The sequence below is a fragment of the Narcine bancroftii genome, chromosome 2, assembly GCF_036971445.1.
Source record: "Narcine bancroftii isolate sNarBan1 chromosome 2, sNarBan1.hap1, whole genome shotgun sequence".
NCBI classification, from domain to species: domain Eukaryota; kingdom Metazoa; phylum Chordata; class Chondrichthyes; order Torpediniformes; family Narcinidae; genus Narcine; species Narcine bancroftii.
In genome coordinates, this window is record NC_091470.1 from 106,029,455 (window position 1) to 106,039,208 (window position 9,754).

The 9,754-nt window shown below is 43.5% G+C and overlaps 1 protein-coding gene across 1 annotated transcript in view; it reads left to right on the plus strand.

Moving 5' to 3' along the window:
- The window catches only part of gnsb (glucosamine (N-acetyl)-6-sulfatase (Sanfilippo disease IIID), b), a 40,776-nt gene extending 31,453 nt beyond the window's left edge, over nt 1-9,323 (plus strand). Inside the window, exons 9-14 of the mRNA XM_069917898.1 lie at nt 1,059-1,162; nt 1,998-2,096; nt 3,246-3,356; nt 5,641-5,748; nt 6,550-6,710; nt 8,279-9,323. Coding sequence (XP_069773999.1) covers nt 1,059-1,162; nt 1,998-2,096; nt 3,246-3,356; nt 5,641-5,748; nt 6,550-6,710; nt 8,279 — 584 coding nt within the window. The 3' untranslated portion in view covers nt 8,280-9,323. The remainder of the gene's footprint in view (nt 1-1,058; nt 1,163-1,997; nt 2,097-3,245; nt 3,357-5,640; nt 5,749-6,549; nt 6,711-8,278) is intronic.
- The last annotated feature ends 431 nt before the right edge of the window (nt 9,324-9,754 follow it).

Here is a 9,754-nt window from a genome sequence, read left to right on the forward strand (position 1 = left end):
GAGTCCCTGAATGAGTTTGTTGTTGAGGGGGAGCAGCTGTTCCTAAACCTGGTGGTGTGAGTCTTGTGGCACCGATACCTTTTTCCTGATGGTAGCAACAAGATCCGAGCATGTACTGGGTGTTGTGGATCCTTGATGATTGCTGCTGCTCTCCGATGGCAGCGTTCCCTGTAGATATGTTCTCGATGGTGGGGAAGGTTTTGCCTGTGATGGGCTGTGAACGCTGCCTTTTGCAGGGCTTTACGCTCGGGGTTGGGGGGGGGGAGGGTGTTGGTGTTCCCATAACAGACTGTGATGCAACTGATCGGTAACACTTTCCACCACACTTCTGGAGAAATTTGCCAGGGTTTCCAAAGTTGTGCCACAACTCCTGAGGAAGGGTGAGGTGCTGACGTGCTTTCTTCATAATTCCATTAGAATATCCACCTCTGGGTTGCATTACTGTCCCTGACGTGAGATGGACTGGCCATAGGTGCAATCTTCTAAGAAAGAACCACCAAGGCTGCTGCTAAAGTATCAAAGAAATGAATATCACCAAGATTCAGTACCTGAGACTGGTACTACCAAAAGCAAGGACGTGTTTCTGAGTTGGAACAAATCCATGATGTACAAATGTTAAGGTTCTCCTCAGGATGGCAGAATTTATTTAGCCTCTCCTTTTGAGCACTAAATGCATGAATCACAGATCTGCTTTTGAATACTCTGTCAACAAAATGGCAAGTGATTCCAAACTTCACCAAGGGATGTTGGTCATTAACATTGATTACGTGCCTGTATACTAGGGTAAGGGCAGAGGGAGTTCAGTAAGTAACTTAACTGGGTTTGTGTCTCTGTTTACAAGATTTCCTTTGTTCCATATTGTGATGACGATGGATAGAACTGGGAATTGTAAAACGATGATTACAAAAAGTGTCGTCGTCAATGTGACCATGAATGCGAGCTCACCTGCGGTTGCTTGGTGTGGTGGAATGATCGGCGAGGGGTTCAGTTCTGATCTCTGCGGTGCAGAGGCAGTGACCTCTGGACAAGGGAGCACTAATGCTGGGTTTTGTCTGCAGGACAATTCTCTCTGCCCATGGACAAGAGGCAGCTTTATGAGTTTGACATCAGAGTGCCCTTGCTGGTCCGTGGGCCAGGCATCAAACCCAAACAGAATGTAAAGGTGCGTATTCACTTCCAGTGGTTCACTCAAACCTACTGCCAAGTGACTTGAGTCAGGGGTTCATTGCCGAATCATTGAATTGCAGGAAACATTGCTTAAAAGAGACATCAACTTGTAGGCTTTATGACTTTTAAGTGTCCCATTGCTGAGTATGAATGATATTGGGTCTATGAGATTAATGAGCAGTAAATAATTGCAAATATTTGTATTTATTTTAAATTGTATCTGTATGTATGGAATGTAAATCTACAGCACAGTTCAGACCCTTTGGCCCAAGTGTTGTGTCCACTGCAAAACTCTCCACTTTCCTCAGTGTTTGTTACTCGGAGTCAACTGTGGCCTGAAAATGTTAACGGGAATTCCAGAAATAAACAATTCATAAGTTTTGAATTGACTGGCGTGTTGAAATCTTGTGCTGTCCCTCCTTGGATGTGATTTATCCCTTTATCCCTTTGTATCCACGCGGTGTATGCTACCTGCCTGTTAGTCACTTGGTAGCTGTCTCGGTGATCAGATCGACTGTTGTGTGTAGGGTTTAGTACTATCTGCAGTTTCGGGCATCTGAACATATCCCCCGCGGATAAGGGGGAGACTACTGTATATGCAATTTTATGCTTTGTGTGTGTGGGCACTATGGTCCAGAGAACTGTTGTGCATCTGGTTGTATATGTAGTCATGTGGTAATAAACTTTTAACAAATGCCCAAGAACACTCGAGATGAATAAACTGTTTGAGGTGCTATTGTGTGGCTGACTGGGATTGCATTAGATCTTTTAGCATGTGTGTAATTGTAGAGTAATGAGCTGAATTGCATCTGTTGGTCTGATTTTTGCAGGAGCCTGTACTCAATATAGATTTGGCACCTACGTTCTTGAACATTGCTGGGTATGATGAATTAAAGACCATGGATGGCAGCTCCTTCCTTCCCCTCATGGTGAGTGCCTGTGGAGTTGAAAGGAAAAGGCCATTCAGCCCGAACTCCATGGTCTTCCCAGGTGCCACCTTGAGTTCATCCCATTGGCTTGCATTTAACCCATATCCCTACAAACCCTTCCTAGCCATGAACCCGTCCCCATCTCGATCACTTTCTTTGGCTGCTTTTTCACATCCCCACCAACCTCTGAAGGGTGGGAACTCTGCCACTTTTATTCCTATTTCAAAACTTTCAAAGGTTCACTTTATTGACATGTAATAGAAAAAGAAACTGGACGGCAATTTTTTTTTTTTTTTTTTGGAAGGTTTGCTTCCTGGAAAAAAATGGGATTATTATAGTCAACTTCAAGCTGAATTCTCAGATGATTTGAGATTTGCTACATCATGTAGGAGGTTGGAGAAACATTAAATTAACTTTGATTGAATTTACCTTGTTTAATCGCATAATGATGCTGATACATTGTGTTCGTTCAACTGATCTAAAAATGTTTTACTGCTGATTTTAGTTTGTACTCAGCATCTGATGCCTCTTATGCCAGTATCCAGTAGTCGGCTGGCATTGATGGATTCCAGTTGCCCTGATATTGCTTTCTCATGGTTTCAATGTCTGTTGAAACATTTCACTGACTGCATCAAGATCAGCAGGGAAGGAGTCCAAGTGCAAATACAGAAAATGATTTTCAACGACCTGCTGCAGTTCATGGTTTTGTCTGCTTGAAGTAGACTTTAAAAATATGACAGGAAATTACAAAACAGGTTGTATCTAAGATGTTTTGAGATCAGCAGCCCAAAATCCACCCAAAAGTGTTCAGGAAGCACCATCTTCATTGTCCAGAGTAAATGATATGCACAATATCTTTGAAATTTTGCCAGTTATAAAGGCAAGTAAAGAATTGCTAATGGCTTTACCCGGTGCCCCCAATAGTAGAGAAAGAGAAGCAAAAGAGAATCCGTTCACAGATCCTGAGCGTCTGTGGGCTTGCACATCTTGGGCGCAGACCTCCGTGGTTCCGCAGCTCAACATCCCGCCATTAATGAGTGAAGCTGGTGTGCACTCTCCATGGGGTCTCCCTCCATAATATGGGACCTCTCTGCCAACCTCTGTGTGCATTGGAGTTATCTGGGCATCCTGCTCTTCTCTTTGTATCAGGTCGCTTCACAGAATAAAATCCGCTGGCGCACGGACTTCCTGGTGGAGTACACCGGAGAGGGGAGGGACAAGGTTGACCCTATGTGCCCCCACGTGGGACCTGGCGAGGCGGTGAGTGTGGTCTCAAATGGCCTGATTTAATAGCAAACCTTTAACCTTCATTAGGCTAAAACCAGTAAATACTAACATTGCATTTCTCAGAGAAAGTTTTTCTGGTCTAAAGATTTTCTGGTCTAATTTGACTTATTATGTGAGTAATGGGTGAAACCAGCCAATGATCACTAAAGCATTGGACCTGCTTTTTATATTTAAAAAAACATTTTGCCCATCTTCTTTGGCTTCGCGGACGAAGATTTATGGAGGGGGTAAAAAGTCCACGTCAGCTGCAGGCTCGTTTGTGGCTGACAAGTCCGATGCAGGACAGGCAGACACGGTTGCAGCGGCTGCAGGGGAAAATTGGTTGGTTGGGTGTTGGGTTTTTCCTCCTTTGCCTTTTGTCAGTGAGGTGGACTCTGCGGTCTTCTTCAAAGGAGGTTGCTGCCCGCCAAACTGTGAGGCGCCAAGATGCACGGTTTGAGGCGTTATCAGCCCACTGGCGGTGGTCAATGTGGCAGGCACCAAGAGATTTCTTTAGGCAGTCCTTGTACCTTTTCTTTGGTGCACTTCTGTCACGGTGGCCAGTGGAGAGCTTTTTTGCCCATTTTGCCCATGCTGCTCAAAGAAACCTACAAACCCCAAATGTTTGTTCTTTTTTTTTGGAGGGTGGGAGGAAGTCAGCACATGGACAAAGCCCACACAGATAATGGGGAGAATGTACAAATCCCTTACAAACTCTGGTCGCTGGTGCCATAATAGTGTTGGGCTAATCGTACCACGCATTTATTAAAATTTAATACAGCTGCATGGTAGAAGGCCCTTCCGGCCCATAAAACCAGTTGCTTCCCAATTATCCTACCAAAACCTGCATGTTTGGGAGGGTGGAAGGAAACCAGAACACCTGGAGGAAACCCGCGCAGACACGGGGAGCATGTGCAAACTCCTTGCGGACAGCGGCGGATTTCAACTAGTGCTGCTGGTGCTGTAACACTACAATGCCCATGTTAAAATCTTAACGATGTGGCATGGTCAAAGGTCCTTCTGGCCCATAAAACTCATTGCCATACAATTAACCTACCAAACCCCACAAGCTTTGGACGGTGAGAGGAAACCAGAGAAAACCCACGCAGGTCAGGCAGGGGAGGTTGTGGGGGGGGGGGTGGGGGGGGAAGAATGTGAAAACTCTTTCCAGACAGTGGGTGATTATTGAATTGTTTATTACCACGTGGAAAACCTTTGTTTTGCATGCTATCCAGGCAAGTAAACCTGCAGGTGCAAAATCAAACCAGTGCAGAGTTAGGTGTGGTGAGAAAGTGTTCAGTTTAAACCCTGCAAAGGCAGCATTGCAATTACTCATGAGGTCTGTGCAAGAGTCTAACGGTGGGGAAGCAGCTGTCCTTGATGTGTGTGTACTCGTGTATCTTCTGCCCCAAGGAGGGGGAGAGTGACCTGGGAGGGGTGGTTGTTGATGAAGACATTTGTGGATCAAGATTTGCAGGTGGATACAAGTGAAGGAGTGTTTTGAGGGAAATGTAATGTTTTAAAAAAACGAGTATCAATAGCTTTACAATTGCAAATATTTCAATGAGTTTGAACTGTTAGTCAAAGAAATGGGGAGAACAGCACAGTAAAGGCCCTTCGACCCATGATGTGGTGCTAACCTATGAAAACTGACTCCACAGCGATTAAACCTTTTCTACCTCATGCCCCGAACCCTCAATATTTCTTGCATCCACATGCCTATCTAAGTCCTATGGTACCAGCCTCCTCCATCTCTCCCAGCAATACCCACCACTCTGTCTGATATCTCCCCTAAACTTTCCTACACTCAGCTTTAAATAGATATCCTGTGGTATTTGCTGTTGTTGCCCTGGGGAATAAGGTGCTGGCTGTCCGCCCTCTCTAATCCCCTTGTGACCTCATTTACCTCTAAGTCATCTCTCATTCTTCAACACTCCAAAGAGAAAAGCCCCAGCTCTGTCAACCTTCAACGCTGCTGAAAAGACCAGCTATGTATGTACAATGAGATCTTCTGCGGTGTTCCAAGTCCTTGAGCTGTTAACCTGTGGTGTAAAGCACAGCACCTTTCATAAACGCAACATTTATTTTGGATACCTGAGAATCCAAACTGGCCGCATTGCACCTTGAGGAAGAGGGTTGGATAACGAAGTTTAACGCAAGGTTGAAATTTGCTGAGTTTTGATAATCAAGTGGGTACTGTGTGTGGGTGAGCGATGACCAAGCATCGATTTTGTACTAATATCAGGAAAATTCAAGTCTATTCTTTTCCCCTTCCCAGCAATGTTTTCCAGACTGTGTATGTGAAGATGCTTTTAACAACACTTATGCCTGTGTCCGTACATTAGCCAAAAGTGATCTGCAGTATTGTGAATTCGCCGACAGTGAGGTGAGTGAATCAGGTTTGTGTTGGTTGATGATGAGTTGGTCATGTAAACATACACACTGAAGTTCTTGCTTTCAGTAGCTGAACAGGGAAAGATCAGCTAGAAATAGTAAATGAAATGAATTAAGATGTATATGCTAGATGATATTCACAGTAAGATTGCTGCAAAAAAAAGTGACTTGCAATAGAGTGGACAGTCCTTTAGTGGTGTTGAAGCAGTCACTGATTAACATACCAAGGGGAGGTTCAAGAGCTTGATAACTGGGTTCAAAGCAAAGTTGTGCCTTCTGTGAGCAGTGGGTCCCCATTTCTCTCCATAATGTTTCTGTAATTATCTTCTTGGAGATGCGCCTGTGTACGCGGAGAGAGGCAGAGAATATGTAATTTAAAAAATGTATAATACTTGTCTATGCATATTGATACACTATCCTTGATACCAAAAGGCTGGAGTTGCTGGTTTTAATGCCATAAAGACATGACCATGCTACACACTCCCTCTCTCCCCTCTCTCTCTGTGCCAGCAGGTAACAGTATACAATGGTGCATCACCACACATATATTAGAATGATCTACAGGATACTGTTTATCAACTTCTCAGCCTATGGGAAGAAGCTGTTTCCCAGCCTGTCAGTCCTGACTTTGATGCTCCTATACCTCCTTGTTGATGGAAGTGGGTCAACGATACTGTGTGTGCTGGATGAGAAGGGTCCCCACCAATTGTTTAAGCCCTATTTGGAATTGAACTTCATTGGATAACCTTTGTTTTTTTTGCCCTTTTTTTTTCTTTTTCCCCTTACCTTTTAGAACTTTGTGGAGGTCTATAACTTGACCTCGGACCCACATCAATTGACAAATATCATCAAAAGTGTGAACCCCTCACTACTTGTTAAGATGAACCAGCGGCTAATAAAACTGGAGTCCTGTTCTGGCAACGACTGCCGTACTGTTCAGAGAGGGGAGGATTGGTGAGTTGGCCCGCAAGACCATATCATTTTGTATTTTTACACTACATTTGTGCAGACACTGACGACTTGTCAAAATACAAGTTTTTAAAAGAAGAGCTGGATTAGCCGTGGTCCTTTAAGGTAACCTCTGCATTCCTGTGTCAGTTCCTGTTGGCTCTCAATTCCCCAGTCTTCAAAATGTATTTAGCTCCACTTTTTAAAATAAAATGACCCTCCACAACTTTCTGGAGCGAGAATTCCAAAAATTCATCTCCTTCGATTTGAAAACCATTTCCTTGCCTCTCAACTTTAAATGGCAAGTCCCCTGTAACTGTGGAATAAGCATATGTGCTGGCAAAACTCAGCAAGTCATGCAGTGTTGACAGGAAGTAAAGGGGAACCAGTGTTTCGGGCCTGGGCCTTTCATCGGGAAAGGGCTCGGTCCCAAAACATTGGTTTTTTTCCCCCCTTTGCTCCCAGTGGATGCTGTGTGACCTGCTGAGTTTCTCCAGCACGTTCGTGTATTGCACTCGACCCCAGCATCTGCCGATTTCTTTGAACTCCTTTGCAACTTGTTCTGATTTGCTTACTGCCATCACAGAATTCTCACGCAAGCACTTGCCATTGGTACAATATGAGTCAAAAGTATTTTTATTGGGACTGGCCCTGCCCACTAGATGTAAATGTGATGATGAATAGCAAATTATTCTTTTTGTGTCTGAGTCATTCCAATTTTGGCACCTGGAAGTGTCTACTAAGTTCATTCAAATGGGAAAGGAAATTCTGATATCCAATACAACAATGGGAATTGATTATTGGAGTGAATCAGTGTCTGTAGACACTGATTGTAGAAAACACACAGAAATGCTGGAGGATCTCAGCTGGCCTCGCAGTGTCATGAGAGGTAAAGATATATTACCAATGTTTCGGGTCTGAGCCCTTCAAGGTGTTTGGGGGGGGGGAAAAAAAAAAGATCTTAATTAAAGACTAGAGATTAAATAGGAAGAATGGGAGGGGGAGGAGTGCAGACCAAACAGCCAAAAGATATTAACTGGATATGATGAGAGGTGAGAATTGATTTTGGCTCTGAAAGGACCGGGAAAAGAAGAGCTGGGGGAAAGGCTACAGGTGGAAGAGGGTGGGAGGTTTAACAAACTGGAGAAACTAATATTAATGCCACCTGGTTGGAAGGTGCCCAGATAGAAGATGAGTTATTCCTCCAATTTGCATGTGGCCTCAGTCTGGCAGTGCATGAGACCATGGAATGACATGTCAGCAAGGGACTGGAACAGGGAATTGAAATGGGTGACCACTGGGTGATCCATGCCACTGTGGCAGACTGAGCTGAGGCGCTCAACGAAGCGATCTCCCAGTCTGCACCAAGTTTCTCCGATGCAAAGGTGATGTATTGGGAAGTTATTGGCCTGTCAAAGTTTTCCATTTCAATGTCTAAAAACAACTTTAAGCAATTGTGAGCAAATGACTATTAATAATCTTGGAATCTGGGCTTAATTAAATGTAGATTAGGAGCAAAATATTATGTTTTGTGAGCTCTCATGAATCCTCCAACTATACTTTTTTAATTGTAGATTTGATTCCCAGAAGGAAAGTTCCTCGCTTTCATGGACAGATTTCAGATGAACAGACAGAATATACCAAACTCTGCCTGGAAGAGAAACACTGTGAATTGTATATTATGGTGGGGGTGGGGAGGATGTGGGGGGGTGGGGGGGGGAAAGGAAGGAGCACAGTTAACTAAAGTGTGCAATAAATAGAAATTGGGGAGTAAATCCCCCAATTACAAGTTTCATATATATTTTCTTTCAGCTGTGAACAAGTAAGAAATATTTTGCTCTTGTTTGAAATCTCAAGTTCAGCTCCCCTTGGGGCAAAACGAGCACTTTTGTTTTGAAGCTAATATTGATGTGTTCATGGTCATGTGGGTGATTGAAAGTTGTTGACAACATTGATCTGATGTACAGCTTGCTCGAGCCAAGTTCTTGGCTTTTGGAATATCTTGGTAATCAACATCTGGTTATTTCCACTTCCCTCTCCCCAGTTAAGCTATGTGTCTAATAATTGTCCCCCACACCAAAGTCTGGTTTCCATACTACTGGGTCGATGGCAGCAGTCTGTGGATTACCTCCCTTCCTCTAACTAAATCAAATGGGTCACGATTGTTCTCCAGACGAAGTCACTCACTCAAAAAGAAATGCTGCAGTGACCCTCCGATTTGAGGGCCATGATTGACTGACAGAATCTCAAAAATAATAAATGTGTATTCTCCATTGAAATTGACTGAGAAAATGGCATGTTTCTTGCAGACTTCCATAATGAAGTGTTGATGCAAGATAAAACACTTATTGGGGGATTGGCTCAGAGTTGAATCCTTTGCTCCATCATCCTGTGAAATAGCCCTGGATCATGCGGTCTTTGGTGTACATTTGGAAACTTCTCAAAACTGCTGCACAGATTGAATAATTTCTGGGAATTTTTGACTTGTTGCCTGTATTTTGAAGGCTCTTTTTTATAAGTGTAATTTTGTATGAACAAAAGCCTTTCTTATGGTGGATGAGTAACAAGAAATGAAATAATGCAGTCTTGGATTTTTGAATTAAAAGTAATTCTCTGGCTGGTGGTGACTCAGTCTTTTCTTGCTCTGTTGAAGAGGAGGATTGGTTTTGCATCATTTTTATTTTGCTGTAGTACTTGAGGGGGAAAAAAAAAATGCAGTTGAATGACTTTTGCTTTGGCCAAAAGCAAATGGTCTTTGCAGCTTTTTTCCAATGCATCTTAAAGGCTGTTTCACATTTGATGCAATGTTTTTTTTAAAAAATAATTGAACATTGAGCACAGTAACAGGCCCTTCCAACCCATGAGCTTGTGCTGCCCCAATTAGCCTACAATCCTGGTACATTTTGAATGGTGGGAGGAAACGAGTACCTGGAGGAAACCCATGCAGACATGGGGAGAACGTACAAACTCCTTACAGACAGCTGGATTGGAGCCCAGATTACTCGTGCTGTAGTAGTCTTGTGCTAACTGCTATTGTATGAGGAAAAATT